At 38.1% G+C, this 18,404-nt stretch overlaps 1 protein-coding gene across 1 annotated transcript in view; it reads left to right on the forward strand.

The window, feature by feature from the left end:
* IQCH (IQ motif containing H) overlaps positions 1–18,404 on the forward strand; it is a 107,068-nt gene that overhangs the window by 33,574 nt on the left and 55,090 nt on the right. Inside the window, exons 11-13 of the mRNA XM_074966608.1 lie at positions 5,769–5,852; positions 10,110–10,285; positions 13,232–13,504. Coding sequence (XP_074822709.1) covers positions 5,769–5,852; positions 10,110–10,285; positions 13,232–13,504 — 533 coding nt within the window. The remainder of the gene's footprint in view (positions 1–5,768; positions 5,853–10,109; positions 10,286–13,231; positions 13,505–18,404) is intronic.

Here is an 18,404-nt window from a genome sequence, read left to right on the forward strand (position 1 = left end):
TGCTCTGACAAGTACTGTAATAATACCTGTTTTGAAAAACACTGCTAATTACTTGTAGCCAAGATATCAAAACAACTCCTCTTTTTGACCTAATTGAGCATTGGAATAAATAAACTTGATTAGATGTTTACACAAGAGGCTACACTACTCTTTGAACTAATAATATGCATTTTATAATCTGAAGATATAAACGTATCTATAAAATGTTATGGCCCTACTCAACGCTACTTACTCAGACAAAATTCCAACTGACTTCAACAGGAATTTTCTCAAAGGAATTGAGTCATATCAACATAAAAATATGTCTAAGTAACACTAAAGTTGGAACACAACTGCTGAGCACCAAGAAGTGCATGTTTGACAAAGTCTTTTTCACCAACAATATTTTTTCTTTGCAGTATAGTTAGTTAAGAATGGAGGACTAAATCCTAGCTCTGTTGAATTCCAATGGACTTCATTGAAGCCAGAATTTCACCTGAGTATCAAAACCTGAATCTCTTCTCACACAGGTGGAACTCCCCTGAAATCAGGCCACATTGTTAATTGTGAATTTCTCAACTTTTTTCAGTTTGAAGAATGTTTCGGGACCATTCTCTGCACATAACTAAGGGAAATATTAAGTGAGATGATTGGTTAAAGTGACACTGTCAAGTTAAAAATTATAGTTTTTTAAGGAACAAATTTCTATATTAATTTTACTAATAACAAAGCCTTGTTTTATTAAAACTGGATTTTAAAAATCTAATCTAACTTTCATTATTTAAACAGTTTGTTACTTTTTGCATTTCTCTTTGTTAATAGAATGAAAACAGGCTAGTCAGTTTCACTTTTGTTTATAGTCATTTTCAAGTCAATTTCACTTTCAAATTCTAATGCTTTAATTCAGTGCTGCAATATTTCAGTTGCAAATACTGTTGGAGAATGTTTATTATTTTTATATAACTCTTTTAATTGGATTGTTTTAAAATTATAGAACCTTCTTTTTATCATTTTTGCAAAAATTAAATTTGGGGCTTAATTTGACCTGACTCTAGGTCAAATTCCATTTGCACTTACACTGGTGTAAAATTTAGGGTAATTTTTCTGATCTTTAATATGATTCCAAGCAAAAACATTAATGGACTGTAATTATCCACTGAGAATTTAGTATCATCTTCATTAAATTAACATGTAAATATTAAAAAATATATATATAATTGCAGTAAGATATTCTAGTTCTTGAATTATGGTTTATCTTATTACAAGAAGAGCTGCTTATTACAACACAGAGCCACTGTGGCATTATTTCCTAATAAAATTACTGCTCCACTCAGTAACATTGCTCTGCAGAAACTTTGCATAATATATGGTTATTGTCGCTTTCTCCTGTGTTCCTTCTCTCCCTCCCCCTCCTCACTACCTCCTCCCCATTTTAACCCCTTCTCTCTGTTGCATGTGAGTGCAACTCCTGTGCAACTCTCTTGTTCTTTTAGAAAACGGTGTTTCAACGCATACTAGTACTTCAAAGTAAATATGCCAAGTATATTGGGCAAATTAGAGATATGTTTTAGCACATGTGACCAATATATTAGGCACTATCAGCTGGTTAAACTCCAGCTGTCTTTCTTCCCTCTTTTTTCTGCAGGGAAAAAAACACAACCCCAACTTTCTGACACTGTTTGGTCTTTGCCACCTCCCTGCGTCATACCACTGCTTTTATTTTCAAAGGCAATTCTGAAAGGTGTTATGGGTTGTTTGCTGGGGCCAGGCACTAATGGGGACCCACAAAACATATCTAGAAAGGCTAGTGAGTTCTGGCAGGGGCTGAGATGGGGAGGCAAAGGTAGTCCCTTTACTATTACCTTCTACTCTCCATTTTCTCTGACTCTCTTCTCATTTACCCCAGTGTAAATTGGGAGTAACTCCATTGAAGTCAATGGAGCTATATTGGTCTGAAGCTGGTTTTAGAGAAGCAGACCCTCAGTGTTCTTTTGGTACCACAATCACACATGGAAATCCACAATTCTCGCTCTAAGAGATTGAGCTTTTCTACAGTCCAGCTCAGCCATTGACACATTATGGTGGATTGATGCTGAATGTGAGTGAAAGGTCATATCACCAAGCTCTGATAAGCTGCAGGTTTGGGAGACCAAAATATTACCAAATCATTGATTTCAGCTACAATTGGAAGCATTATCTACCCATGCTGTCACTATACACCATCCAAAGTCGTGATTCTGTGACTCAAAAGAAGATCTATGGTTATGGCTTGAGCTCATAGTCAGAGATTCTGTAATTGCATGAACATTTCAAACAAAACCCAGCTGCCAAAGTATTAGTTAGACCTAAAACAAATGCATAACTGCACATATCAAAATTGGAAGTACACGGTACATTCACAGCACACTGACTGCAAATGTAATCATATGTAAATTAACTGTGGGCCGTTATAAAGAGGACAGTGATCAATTGTTCTCTATTTCCATTGTAGATAGGACAAGAAGTAATGGACTTTATCTGTAGCAAGGGAGATTTAGGGTAGATATTGTGGAAAACTTTCTTACTATAAGTTTAGTTAAACTCTGGTATAGGCTTCCAAGGGTGCTGTGGAATCCTCATCATGGGAGGTTTTTAAAAACAGGTTGGACAAACACTATTTCAGGGGTGATCTAGGTGTATTTGGTTCTGCCACAGTGCAGAGGCTGGACTTGATGACTTCTCTAGGTCCTGTCCGGCCCTACATTTCTATGATTCTGTGATACTGTGAAGTTGATTGAAGCTGCAACAGGTGGAACTGAAAGAGGCTTCTTTAATGAGTAGTATTGGTTCAACAGCCGAGCATATAACAGGTGCCAGGACTTACCATTGGTGTAGTGCATGCTGTTAGCTGGTAGGTGCGTGGGACACAATGTGTGAAACTGGAATTTTGCTATTGACTTCAATGGCGTGAAGATTTCACACAATTTATTTGTGACATGACATATGTCATTGGTATTTAGGTAACTAATTTTAGAAAATTACATATTGTAGCTGATATAGTGCATTTGGAGAACTACATCAATGTAAAAGTTATAGAAATTTGTTCCATAGCTAAAATTAAATATTTTCCATTTAAAATAATTATGCATTGTCAAAATGACAATATTAATACAATTTTTCTGCCAAAATATGTTCCCTAAATACTAAACTATTTTCATATGTACAATACAGTGCTTGGAAACCAGTTGTCTGTTTTCCTGTGTCTAAAATTTAGGAATTATTAAGCACCAGAGTTAATGTATTCAAAACATGAGAGGGTGTCAGGAACGTGGATTATAATCCCTGCTCTACCACTGATTTATTATGTGACTTGGGCAAATTATTTAATTTATCTATGCCTCAGTTTCCCTATGCTGACCTCACAGGGGGGTTGTAAAATTTAGTTTTTCATGAGATTGAGGCCAAGATTTTCAGAAGCATCGACTAATTTTGAGTGCCTCAGTTGAGACTAAAAGAAAAGGAGTACTTGTGGCACCTTAGAGACTAACCAATTTATTTGAGCATGAGCTTTCGTGAGCTACAGCTCACTTCATTGAGCTCACGAAAGCTCATGCTCAAATAAATTGGTTAGTCTCTAAGGTGCCACAAGTACTCCTTTTCTTTTTGCGAATACAGACTAAGACGGCTGTTACTCTGAAACCTGTCAGTTGAGACTGACGTTGAGAGGTGCTGACCATTCACAACTGCAGTTTTAAGTTAATGGCAGCTGTGGGTGCGCAGGACCACTCAAAATGAAGCTCTGTGTGTCTCAAGTTGAGGCACTGGCAATTTGTGGTTGCCTTTGAAATTTATGGACTAAATCTTTTTAGAATTTAATTTCTCGGTATTTCCTTTGGGGCGTTGCTTCTATAGATCATGGACATACATACAGAACAGCACTGACATACCCTTTGAGAATGCTGCTGGTTACTCATCAGTAATTCTCTGATCAAAAACAAATTCCTTATAATAAAAAAAGGAAAAGGTGCAATAGCAGTAACCCTTTGCAAATCTACTAATGCTGTTCTCTTACCAAAATTTAGTACTTCAGCATTTAAGCAAATTGTAGTCATAACAGATGGCTCTCCATGTGCAGATGTATGGAAAACTGTAACATCTTCATGTTACCAGATCTTGTTAACAGACCACTTAAGAGTATATGTCAAACGCTGGGTATTAGACTGCACATCCTATTGATTCAACGACAACTGCCTCTATTAGCAATTGATCTTATGTTTTTATTAGAATATTTTTTCTAGCAGGTTCATTTAGGATTAGCTAAATTTTAAAATCTACACAATTAGAGATTATAGTCACTATAAACATGTCATTTACAGAAGCCTTTTAGAAGGTGAAGATATAATCAGTCCGAAATCTGCCTTTCAAATAGATAATCCTAGCCCAGACAGGTTGTTAGTCATCCATACACTACATCCTCTGGAACAAAGTGATCAGATGTCATTGAGATTGTACTCTGGGTGCCTTTTTTAATGAGGCATTTTTTGTTACCTTTTATCTTTGTTTGAAGGAAAATGTGCTGATAGAATGGACCTGCTTGATCAGAAGGGATCCTTACTTAATTGTGATGGCACTGACTTTTCTCTACTGTTGAAAAAAAATAACAGCAACATGCACAAACCCAAATAAAATACACACTTGCATGTATTTTGGGGTTATAACGCTCTACAAGGTTTAATACTGCAGTCCTTCTTAAAAAATCTCATTTTACATAGGTATGATGTTGCTCCTGTCCATTAACAAAAATGGCTAATTAAATTCAGACATGTGATATCATCGGTGTTTAGTTGGTAGAACACACTTCGTTCAGAAGGCCTCCATTCAGAGAAGTCGTAACTAAACAAAAGGATTGAAAACCTTTTATAGGAATGTCAGGTTTGAACGTTAAATGCCTCACTTCAACTGTTTCTATAAAATATAATTATGGTAGAGGGACACATGAGGAAATTGTAGGTTCACTAAAGAGGCCAAAAGTCCAAATTTATGATATTTTCCTGAAAATTGGCATCGCAAAAATATACTCTCAGTAGGGTTTCCACTAGTACTAAAAATGAGCGGCTTTTATTTATTTATTTGTTTGTTTGTTTGTTTTATTTTGTTCCTCCTGTTTGGTGTATGTATTTTCTTTTGTGCGCAGTATCAGCAAATCCTTGCTTCAGACAGCAAGGTATTTAGCCTAAATCAGGCTGTCAGTCAAGAATGAATCTGAGCTAACGTTTAAAAAATATTGCATAGGAGCTATGCATACCAAAACCCAATAAACTACACCTCTGGAATTTGAGCATACTCTGCATTTCTCACAATGCATTAAACTTTCATCCTTGCATGATGCATGTCACAAATTTGCATGTCACAAATCCTCAGTGTGCTTCCATGATCCTAGTACTGGGAGTTTTACTGCATTAGTAAAAGAAAAAAAAATAATAAAAATAAATAGATTGAAGCTTCTAGTAGCAGAATCAGCTTCTTGGCATGCATTTTATTGGCCTAATTCTCCTCTCAGTTATATCAGCAGCAGTTTTGTTTTTGACTTGAATCGGAGCAGAATTGTGCTCTGCGTTTTGTATTTCAGACTATTTATTTTAAATAAATAAGGATTTAATTCTTAGGGGTAGAATAACTATAAAATATATTTTTATACAATGACTTTTAAAGGAAAAATGTAATTAGCTTATCTAAAATCTGATCTCTTTGAAATATACATGAGATGAGGGGTTTTATTAATAGATGTTGGTACCTTATTTTCTTTTTAGGGTATTCCCAATGCATTCGTGAGACTGCTCCTGATTTTGCTCTTCAGCAGAATTTGCAGATGGGGAGGCTGTGTGACATACTAGGTATAGTAAGTGCAGTCAGCTGCCTACATCTTTGTTGTTGTTTGTCTCTCATTTTTAAGGAAAAGAGCATGGATGAGGGAGAGTTTCTTGCTGTAGTAATCTTGAATGCAGAGAGCATTTAAACTCAAAAGCACTTTTCAGTACTTGATCGGTCCTTTATGCCATTTACTGCTCTGTGAGATGTTCATAAAACATACTCGTTATTTTTGATTCTGCAGTGGAGTAAGATGATCTGATTCTGCATGGTGCTGAGCATTTCTTGGCAGACTGGGATGCTCAGCACTCCACAGAATCTGTTTTATAATTCGGCAGTGCCAGTTATGCATTCAGGATCACGTTAGGAGAGAAGATATGCTGGGAAAGAGTAAGCCTTTATTTAAACCAATTTTTTAAATTAGCAAATGAGACAAGAAACATACATTTGAAAGTTTTTCCCAGCATGACAGTTCTCCTTTAAACAAAGCAATGAAGAATATTAATTTGTCTATGACCAATGTTGTTGGCTCCCTGGAATGACATACTTTATATGATTCATATATATTTCAGTGTCATTATTATTTAATAAATGCCATTTAGTAACTTTGTAACAAAAATGTTAGATCCAGAAATTTACAGTAGCCTAAAATAATAATGTAATTGCCTTTATATATTATCTAGGCACTAATGTTGTTTCTCCATAGTACAGTTGGTTTTTATTTTTTGGAGCTTTTTAAAGATAGATTTGTTACATCTACATTGTTTGTTAGAAACTGAAAGGAAGAACATCAATGCGTTGTATAGGAGTCAATCTTGATGATCGAATGGTTTCTTCTCACCTTCATATAATTGCATTTCCATCGGAGAATTTTGGTCCTAGCAATAAATAACCTAGAAATAAACCCTAAGATTACAACTGAAGGAGATCAGAGATTTTTTTTTTTCCTCTCTTTTCCCCTTTATTTACTTTGTGCATTTGACAGCACTTTGTCTGCCCTATGTGGTCTGCATGAACTTGTTTACCAGAAACGGCAGCAGCAAAGCTGAGGTTGAAAGTGAATAGTCAGCAGAGGGAGAGGGGAGGGGGCCAAAGGGGGTGGTCTTGAGCATGTTGGATGATGTTGCTCAATGCCCCATTTATCCCCCAAAAGACCCTTCTAAACATAAACAGGGGAGCAGAAAAAATCCTAAATATTTTTAACATATTTTTTAAAAAGCCCAAAGGTGCAGAACATACTGTTAAAGTGTGCTTTATCAAAAAAACTTTTTTTTTTAGTATTAATCAATTAAAAAAAAAGTCAAGTTGACAGTATTCCCTTCAAAGTTAATCCTATTCTAAACCTGTTTAATTCTTCCTTATTAAAATCATTTATATAGAATCATAAATTTAAATTAAGATAAGGCCCAATCCTGCAGCCCTTTTTCATGTGAATAGTTTCACATTGGCAAGGACTTGGGGAACGGGGCCATTAGACAGAAATAGGACATTGCAACTGGTGTCCAAACATTCATCTGATCTGCTGTGTTCAGATATCGGCTCTGATCCGACAAACACTTTGGCACTGGAGTAACTTTAGTACATAAGTACTCCCATGGAGTTCAGTGGGCTAATCACATGCACAAAGTTATGTGCAAGTGTCTGTAGGACCAGGGCCTTAGTGCTTACTTCTGCAAAGTGGAAGGGTCTCTCAAAACCAGAGAAGTGTGTTCTCCACAGTTACGCCGTATTCATTTGCATGGGAGTTTATAAGATTACAATCTAACTCCAGAAGCCACCTGTCCTTTTCAGTGAGTTGCACCATACTGTGCAGTCTATTGGTAAATAAATATTTTCCCAGCAGTGGTTTTAAATTGGCCAGGATTTTGGGTGGGGCCATTTCATTGGCCTTGTTTTCACTACAGTTTGCAATCATTCTTTAGCAAGTAACGGAATTGTAAACTGTAGTGTAGAAAAGGACCAAATACTTTTTAAAATTGTGTTTAACCCAGAGAAGTCATCCACTCCACTGTAAATACTAGATTAGATAAATATTAGTACTTACCACAGGAAAAGACTTATTTGGGTGTCTGAGAATGAAAATAAGCAGAAACTGAAAGAAGGGGTAAAACACATAGAGTTTATTGATAATCATATATCAGATGCTTCATTTGTGCCCAACAGAAGAGCACAGATTCTTACCACATTGGTTTAATGGTTTCTTTAGAGTATCAAGAATGTTTCTTTACACTAATATAATCAGATATTAGCTACAGTCTCCCTATGCATTTCAGCTTATGTCTAAATGAGATCTTGATAGCTATTGCTGGGGGAGTCCCAGTCTTTAATTCGGCCTCGCAAAATTCTGCTCACTCACTTTACCCTGGGCAAGTAACTGTTTGACAGGGTGTTGCAATATCAGTAGCTTTTTCATTGTCACCGCAAGGGCAAGTGAGCAGTTTGTGTGCCCAGGTTGGTAAATTTTCAAGAGTGACTGAAAGTGATATTGAATATTGACCAAAGACCAAGTGGACTGTTCTCGTCATTGTCATTACTTTTTGAAATTATGTGGTAATGAATTTTTTGCATTCTTTTTATGTGCACACAGAGCTTAGATAATGGGCTAGATCTTCAGCTCATGTCATTTTTTTTTGTACACCAGTTGAGCACTATAAATGTATTTTTTTTAGCATGTGCTGTTTTCCTGCAGTAGCTGCACCACAGCAAAGTAAATGAGTGGAATATTTTATTCCAAGTCCTTTATGCTCAAATAAATTGGTTAGTCTCTAAGGTGCCACAAGTACTCCTTTTCTTTTTGCGAATACAGACTAACACAGTTGCTACTCTGAAACCTATGAAATTAGGTTTTCCTTCTTACCGCCTTTTCCGCTAGATTTGGTTCCTGCACCGTCTTAAATTTCATCTTGATGTAATAATAATCATTGTTGGCACTTTTAGGGCTCAGGCCAACTCCCAGTGAAGACAAGACAATTGACTTCAATGGGAGTTGGATCAGACCTTGTCGGTGCTTTTTTTCATTTGTAGATCTCAAAGTGCTTTTCACGGCAGCACGCTGCATTGATGTTATGAGGCCTGTTAACTCATTAATGTCTAATATTAATGTTTTAGAAAAAAACACACTGGGTCAAATTTTCCAAAGTGGCACCAACAGTTGTGTGGCAGTTTTTCACACCTAAGTGTTTGCACATGCAGCCTTTCAAACCAGCTTGTTTTACATGCATGAACTCAGATTTGGTATTTAACAGGCCAATCTGCACACCTGTTTGGTCTGCAGAAGTTAATAATGCCATCCTACTGTCAGAGTCGTCCCTTGGGTACAGCAAATGATAGAATCATAGAATATCAGGGTTGGAAGGGACTTCAGGAGGTCATCTAGTCCAACCCCCTGCACAAAGCAGGACCAATCCCCAACTAAATCATCCCAGCCAGGGCTTTGTCAAGCCTGACCTTAAAAACTTCAAAGGAAGGAGATTCCACCGCCTCCCTAGGTAACGCATTCCAGTGTTTCAACATCTTCCTAGTGAAAAAGTTTTTCCTAATATCCAACCTAAACCTCCCCCACTGCAACTTGAGACCATTACTCCTCGTTCTGTCATCTGCTACCACTGAGAACAGTCTAGATCCATCCTCTTTGGAACCCCCTTTCAGATAGTTGAAAGCAGTTATCAAATCCCCCCTCATTCTTCTCTTCTGCAGACTAAACAATCCCAGTTCCCTCAGCCTCTGTGGGCCGGTGCGATTGGCTGGCGTGGTCAATCCCAGAAGTGACAGATTCATCATTTCCTCCCCGCGCCCCACACTCCCCTAGGGACGGCCCTGCCTACTGTGAGCATTTACGGGGATGGGGCAAGAATAAGAACAGGCCATGCAAAATCCAAGCAGAGTATGAAATTGCAGTTTCGTCAGCTTTCTAGAATTAATAGCTCAGTTTTATAATTTACTGAAGTTAATGGGATACGTGTTTAAAGTAGTGCGTAATTCCCATTGATGATGTGCTGCTCAATCCCTCTGAAACGCTTTGGAAATTCTACCCCCAATGTGTTCTGCAAACTTAATTGTGAAAGCTAGCTATTTCTTTGGGTTGCTGACCTGTCTTCAGAGAAACGCTGAAGCACAGAAAAGCAGTTAAACCAGTAAGGTTTGTGAAATTACAAATCTCATTTTATTTCCAGTATGCTTTTAAGGAAGCTGTTTGTTAGCAAATGGTCAGGAATCATCAGATATCAGTTCACAATGGAGTTTACCTTTCTACGGATAATGAACATTGTGCCCATTTGTTTTAGATGCCAACGTTGACGTCATCTACATCTGCCCCCTTCATCTGAGTGAGGAGTTACTGCAGTATTACAATAAACTCCTGGGTCTGCAGGCAGCTGTTAGATCTGGGAACCCTGAGGACATGGGTGACCTGCAGGACAGGTTCAAAATTCTCGCCCCTGAAGCTATAAACAGCTTCCCAGTGAGTTTGTCTTCTAATTACTACAGCTTGAGGGATGCAGTAAAATTAAATTGGAAATTTTATAACGTGTAACGCTCTGGTACCCATCAGTGAAATATTATTGCAAGTTTAAGAGCTTTACTGATTAGACTACTAGTTAGACTGCTGGAAATAAATATCCCAGTTTAGTTTTATAGACTTAGTTGAGGTAGTCCTGTCCCCATTGTCTGTAGCCCAGCGTCCATTCTCAGTGTTTGTCTGGGACTTAGCACTTGGTAGATTTATAACACTAAGGAAAGTGTAACAATAAAAACATTTCTATTATTCAAACTTTAGCTCCTTATAGCTGAACAGCCAGTCAGGTATTCATTCCTCAAGAGTATTTATTGCAGTGAAATCCAGTTTAGAACTTTTTTTTAAAGAGTGTGGAACTTTAAATGTGTTTAATGTAGGTTTTGTAGTAATATTAGCTTTAGACTTGTTAGGCCAATTTTAAGACCAAACAATGGAATATAGTCCAAAAAGAGACTCAAACCTACCGAAGGGACAGCGGTGCTGAGCGTACTGCAGGGCTCTTGCTGAGGCAAAACATCAGTGACTTCAGTAGTTGTGAGTTTAGTGAGCGTTTTGCCTACGTAAGCAGTCCTGGATTAGACCTTTATAGGTTTGTTTTAAGTACCTTTCTTTCAGTTCATGAGATGATGTCTTTGCTCATTGTACTTAAATTTACCTAGAAGTATCCTCAAAGTACCTGAGTATGGATTGAAATTAAGGAGCCAGGTCCCAGCACTGGCAGCAGATAGCAACCTTAATACTGACTTAACCTGCTACCTGGGGATTGTGGTGTAGGGGAAATCACTGGGTGGTGATAACTGCATAGCCAGTGCTGTGCCACCTCTGGTCCTAACCCGCTGCATGGCAGACTTGGCTCGGGAAGGAAGGGTGTGTGGTTCAAACAGTCTTGTGCTCTGACAATCCCTGGTTGCTGGCATGACCCTTTGGGGAATCACTGCAGCCAGGTACAGTTTAAAGCCTCCCTGAGATTGCTCTAAATTGTGGTGGTCCTCAGTTGGCCCCAGGCTCAGGTGGTTTAGAACCATCTTTGCTCATCACTTTGAGTCTGATGCCAAGCTGAGCTTGTCTGGACGCAAGCATCTAGCCTCCAAGTCCTTGAAACAAGTCAACACATGATAATAAAACAAATGGTCTTTTAACTCTGTCTGCTAATTATTGTTTCTGTGTTATTCCCTTTTGGATTCCTGAGGATTCCCCACATCCCCCTGCTTTTATATCTTCTCCCCCTGAGCACCTCAGGTCATGGCTATCACATCACTATCTGAGGCAGAATGAACGAGATTTTACACCCTGTTGCCTGCATTCCTTAATTAACTGTAGAAGCTGTTATTGAGATACCCACAGCAAATCTCTTCCCTGCATCACCACTCCTGGCCCCAGGGAACAAGTGACCAGGACTGGAAATTGAACCTTGGTCAGTCAGGCTGGTCCTTCTGTCCTGCTTTCATGCTACTGCTAGGGGAAAAAAATACAAATATCACTTAACAAAACTGCAAGAGTGTGCTTTAAAGCTGAATAAAGAAAGGAAACTCAGGGACGTAGGTTTGTTAGCTACTCTCCCTCTGGTTACGCCTCCCAAGACCCTCGATTTTTCTGCGGGAACTTCGAGGATCACACCTCTCCAAATCATGTCCACCAACTTCACAGAGAGCCTTGGACACTCTTTGGCACTCCACACTGTTTCCCCATTAGGTTAGGGACTTTACTGTTGAGTGACATGAGGCATTCTTTCCCTCCACTTCTGGGGGGTGAGCATCAGACCTCCACCACGCTCCCAACCCAGACACCAGGTCCAAGATTTATGCTTTGCTCTCTGGTCATGGAGGCTGCAGAACTTTGAATGAAAATAGCCTTTAAGGTTCCCATTCAGGAAAACACATAAACATATGCTTAAGTCCACCCCTATTAAGGAGAGCATTTAAATATGTGTTGAAGAAATAGGAATGCTTTCCAGAACTGGGTCCTAAACTGGTGGATGAAATCTCATTGTAAAGAAAACTTCCTTCTCAATATGGTTCTAGAACGTTATCTTCAATCTCTGACCTGCTAAATGTCTGAAACATTCTATGCACGGCATCCATCACTGTCTTACTCACTTTCTGAATGTACATTGATATTTCCAGTGAAGTAACTTATACATTGCGTAATTTGCAGTGGATGCATAGGATTTGTCATAGCAACTAATCCTGAGACTCGGCCTTCCATGATTGATGTTCTTAGTTTAATTTTACATGATGTGATGTCTCTCATGAACAGCCTGTCCAGAGACAGACATTTTATTTTTAAAAAGAAATGAAAAACTGAAACCCTTGTGCTTTTTAAAAAAAATCTGTTTCCTTCTCTGCAGTCAAATTGACTGTAGCCATTAAAACTACTGCATAATGGAAATGTATATCCCCTGTAATTTAATGTGATCAATGAAAGGTTTGCTAAATCAAAATGTTTTATTCTCAGAGAATCATTTAAAATGCCGCTGCATTGTATGGGGAAATATATTCTCTGCTATAGGGGTTTTTCTTCATTTTTTGTATTGATTTTGCAGACGCTTTAGAGTTAAACCATGCCAGAAGTGTTGCAGAGATGAATCACTATTATCCAAAAGCCACCAGCATCTCTGCCGACTGACAGAAGGATAATTCCGCGTGGATCAAATAAATACAGATGTGTAGTAATTAGTTCTATTCCCAGTGAGCCCATTTCCAGCACACTAAAGATGTGAACGATTATGGAGCCTCACCCCTACAGCTTTTATCAATTTAAACGGCTAAGCTACAGGATAGGTCATAACCCAGCCTGCTATTAATAATGTATTTATTGTGTGCAACATTATAAATTAGGTTCATGGAATAGAAAAGAACACCTTTTAACAAGAATAATGTTATCTTTATACAGGGCCATCACATGTGCCTGGCCACTCAGCTGAAGTACAGTCCCAAGACAATCAAAAGAATAAAAAATCTTATCCAAGGCAAAGAAGCCTACATCATTGGTGGACTTCCTCATAAAGATGATTTAGCAGTGGCTGACATGTTAAATGTGCCCATATTGGGCTCTGAGCCAGAAGTAGCTCATCTCTATAGAACTAAGTCCGGAAGTAAAAGAATCTTTGCTAGTGCTTGTGTGCCAACACCTCCAGGAGAATATGACATCTATAACCATCAACAGGTAAGTGGGAAGCAGTTTGGGAACTTGTGTCTGTTGGCAAAGGAACAGTTTATTTGGCACGTCAACATATGGACGCATATTGTGACTAGGTAGGAAGCATACTTTGTTGCCTTGTATAAAAAAAGTCAAATGTCTGTTGTTGCATTGATTAGAACCGAAATTGGTTTGGATGAGTAGTTGGAATATGTATTTTTCCCCATTGGTTTTATTTCTTTCTGCACTTGTCTTACCATTTAAATTAACTTCTGTCTTGTCAATGAAAGGATTCAGGAAAAATACTCATTCCAGTAATCTTTGTAGTCCTCCTCTAGGGTGCATACCATCTTTAAGTATCTGGTCCTTTCAGACAGCCATCATTAGAGCATATCATGAGTGAAATCCTGGCTCCGTTGAGGTCAATGGGAGTTTTGCTATGGACTTAATGGAGCCAGGATTTCACCCCATATCTCCACTAGGAAGCCATGTCAAGAGAGAGGCATGTGCTGAACTCCACTGTGAAGTGAAGCATTTGTGTCAAGGGAGGTTCCATTTGTTTAGGAAAAGGTGATCATCCAAATTGAGATCTGCTCGGCAGACCTGCTGCCAGAATTTTTTCCTCTGTTTTGTGTATCAATTCATTTTCAATTTCACTTATCTTATTGCCATGACAAAGCATAAAAGTTTTGCCAAACTCAATACATGAATCATCTGCGTATGGGGCGGCTTTAACAACGGTAAGAGAGGAAAAAGGATTTTATATAATCTGTTCACTTTGTATGTATTTATTCTGGACTCAGTGGCAGGATACTATTCTTTGAGGTAACTGCCCATTTTCATTGGTGTGCCTCAGTGTATTGTTACTTTTTGCTGAATTTATCTAGTTGTGGTGCTATACGTTATGCAGCAATTAAACTATATACAACCTGGTTTTGTTTTCATTATCTTCCTTTTCCCTCTCTCCTGTGGAGCACTAACATGTTGCATCCTGTCTCAGATTAGCTTGTAAGCTCTTCCGGGGAGAAACTGTCTCTGATGTATTTGTTCAGCACCCAGCGTGGTGCCTGATATGGGCCTCTAGGCGCTATCACAAAACAAACAAACAATCATATCTTTGGTTACAAGGAACTCCTGCCAACAAGACATAATTGAGAGAGGGAGTCCTTGGCTCCTCCTTCACAAACAGTATCCAACTGGAATTCCTTTGGTCAGGTGAGGTACAGAACCTGGCTTCAAATTGTGTTTAAAATCATGTTCCTCTCACTGACCCCCCACTTTTATCCTCTCCCTTCTGTACCTGAGCTCTGGCTTCCTAGCATCATTTTGCTTCTGATGCATCCTCATCTCGCTGTGAGGTGAGGGTAGTTCAGTCTCCACTCTGTGGCTGCTCATGGACAGATCTTCCTGATCACCATAGGTTATATTCTCTTGTTGGTTTATACGTATAACCAGCTGGTTTTGACTGCCCTTGCAGTTCGATATTAAAAATGTTCAAGAGGCCAAATAACCAAGCTCAGCCAGTTTATTGTGTATAGACAAACAATATGGTATAGGAAAGAAAGAGCTAATACATCACCAATCCTTCCAAGAAGTGGTTTCTCACAGTGTGTTCAGTTCACCTTCCACAGGAGGTTTGCTTCCCAAAAATACACCCCTAAAAATACCTCTGTTTTAATGGGGTTGTTTATAAGCTAAAACCCTATGTCCTCTAAGATTCCACCCATCAATTTCAACTTATTTTTCTGGTTCCATGATGCATCCTTCTTGGGTTTTTGAATACAGCATTCCAAACTAGTTGGGCCGTGGAGGCACTCCCTACCTGTACCAGGGTAGAACACTAATATATATTGTTCCCTGTCTCCCTGTGCCAAATGCCGAATTGTACTGTTACAAGGTATTGTGGGATACTTAGCATAAGAGAGTAAGAGTAGGCGTAGTACAATTCAGCGTGATTACCCAACTTACAGTCATTATGCCGTAATAACAGCACGCGCATAATACGTATTACCCTGGTGTATACTGCATCTAACTTATATGTATTGGCAAACAGGACCCCACTTGTGGCTTTGGTAATTGTATCAGGATGACACCTTTGCCAAATGAATATATGAAGCAGAGGTGAGAGCATTCATGTGAGTTTTATACTGTTTTAGCAAACTGCATAAGCGACAGCACATAATTAATACAATTAAAACTAACACTCCCTGTAATACAAGCCAAAGCTTTACGTGCAACTTCTATCCAAGTGTGGGAAATTATTATTTCAAGATCACCATCATGGGTAATTTATCTAGCTGAGGTGCTTGTTCTGCCTTGCGTATGTCATTGCTAATCTGGGTAGTGTGAGTGTCTTTTCAGTTCAGTAATGTTTTTAAATTTAAAATTAGTGGTTCAATATGTATGTTTAAAGCTGGTATGTATTTCTTTAATTTCATCCTGGTGCTGGGGCTTACTTTGAATCATGGAGTCATTTTGAAAGACTGAAACAGGCATAATTAGTGTGCCATATAATGCTACATTCATGAGAAATAAAGCAGAAATTTGGAGCAGTGACATTACAAACGAGGTCTCCATACATAAATGTTTTGTAATTAGTCACTCCACAGTACTGTCCATCCATATTACAGGTCACCCTTACTTTGGTCATCACCATTTGGTGAGCGTCACAAGGCAGGAGACAATAGCAGCTAGCTTTTCTGACTCAATAAACTGGTACAGGCCAGCATGGCTATGTAATGGAATTGGGATGTCAAAAACAACACATCTGCACACACATCAGTATCCTTTAGTGGAACAACAAGCCATGTGCAGTGCCCTCCAGATTTATGCTGCTGAGTGATACACCAGTAGCTGAGGTAGACCTAAGCATTCCTTGAAGATGCTGTCTTCCAGATAACCTGCTGAATGGCCAGAAGCCAACTGATCAAATGTTACAGTGTCAGGTTCCATTATCGGAAATGATACCTTAAAAGAAATTGAGATGGAACCCACCACTGAGCACAACTGTTTTGAATAACATGTACCTTGATTATGAGGTTGTGTCACTGACCCCAAATTATGAATTGTGCTAAATGGAATTGTTATGATTGTTGCCAATACACTATAATCTCGGTTGTACACTGATGCTAATACTATTTGGCTAATTTCTCATCATTAATAAGATCAGGCAATTTCTCTTTTTCAGTATTCCCTAATGAAATAGTTACCACATATCTCCCATACGCGGTGCAAATTATTTCTCTACCTATATGATTTTCCCTTGCTTTTTCTTTGTTTTCTGTGATTAATTAATTAATTTTTACTTGTGTTTGGTTAAACAGCTTAGTAATGTCATGCATATTTTACACCATTTATCATTCCCCAGTAGCCATGAATTATGGGTTTAGAAACGGTGTCTGCTGCTCAAAATAGTTAATGCTCCATTTTATATTTTTCCGATCTGCCCTGTTCCAAATGGACATCCCAAATTCAAATAGCCCTGAAACAGAACCCATAATTCCATCTAAACTTTGGAGTCCCCTCTTTCGAAAGATACCAGACTGCAGAACAGTTTCCTGCCTGGCTATTAGGCCTTGTGAATATTCCTGATATGATACTATCCTATCAACTAACAAAGAAGTATGCAAATTTTATCTCTTTTATGCAATAGTCAGCTAGTTTCCCTTATTCACATGGGTTTTTCACACAGCAACAGGCAAACAAATTAAAATCTGTGAATCTGTGATTAGGAAGAAGAAAACATTTTTGCAAGAGGAAAACGTGATTCTGAAACTACAGAATCTGGCAGGATGTCTTAACAGCAGGTGGGGTACCTGAAATTGCGCATACCTCATTTTTTAAATTGACTAGATTTCAAGTTAGTGGTGTCCCTTTAACAGCAGCATGGCTTAGCCATAGATCCTTTTATAAACTTTCCTGCACACTTCCTTCAGTATCATTGTTGATTTTTTTTTTTTTCATGGAATTTGGATGAATTTTGGGTTAGCTTTGAGCGTTCATTAGATTCTGGAAGAAAATACTTCACATCATCAAGAAAATCATCTTGTTTCTACTGTGTTTTGAAATTTGCAGCATTCATCCAGCTGGTAATGTCAGCATGTTGTATTTGTGGATGGCAGTAATCAATAGCTTCTCTCTTTTTACTGATGTGCATCATAAACCTGAAAATAGTGAGGATGTTATCATTCTTAGGCAATCTTGCTGGATAGCAAAAAGCTTTTTACATTCCTTTTCTTTTTACAAATACCTTTAACACTGAAAACAATAGCAGCTAAACGAATATATAACAATTTCCATACAGTTGATAAAATAAACAAATATATGTTCAGTGAGAGAAAAGCAATACGTTAGACTTCTAAATTAGTTCAGTTTATTATTAAGTAATTCATTTCTAAAAATTTCCTACCCAACAATCCCACATGCTTATTAGTTCCTCTTTTGATCCATGCTGCAACATTTCAGAACTTCTCCTTCTGTTGTTTGCTCCTATGAAATATTGACATCTTAGGTTAAATAATAAAAGAAAGGTGACACTATGTTAAAGCACAGTTCAATTTTCACTTAAAGATAGCACATAATTCTTTCCATTGGTACAGTCTTAACAATACTATTGATCGTTTTCATTACTGTAGGGGAGTCATCAACAGAAACTCATTTATAGGGTTCTCGAAAGCAACAAATAATAGGATTTGGAGCAAACACATGATAATTCTGTTTGTGGTCGAAGTCCAAAAAATATATACAACTAGGAGTCCAAAAGATTAGCATGTAAAAGTACCTTCTAGTCAATGCAGCACAAGATCTGTATAACACTTTTCCAGGGTCCAATGGCATTTACTATTTCTAAACAGCTAATTATATTCTGCTCCCCAGCTAGTTTTACAAGAAAGCCATTTAAAACTGGGTATGAATATAGATAAATAAT

This window comes from Natator depressus, chromosome 10, assembly GCF_965152275.1.
Source record: "Natator depressus isolate rNatDep1 chromosome 10, rNatDep2.hap1, whole genome shotgun sequence".
NCBI classification, from domain to species: Eukaryota; Metazoa; Chordata; order Testudines; family Cheloniidae; genus Natator; species Natator depressus.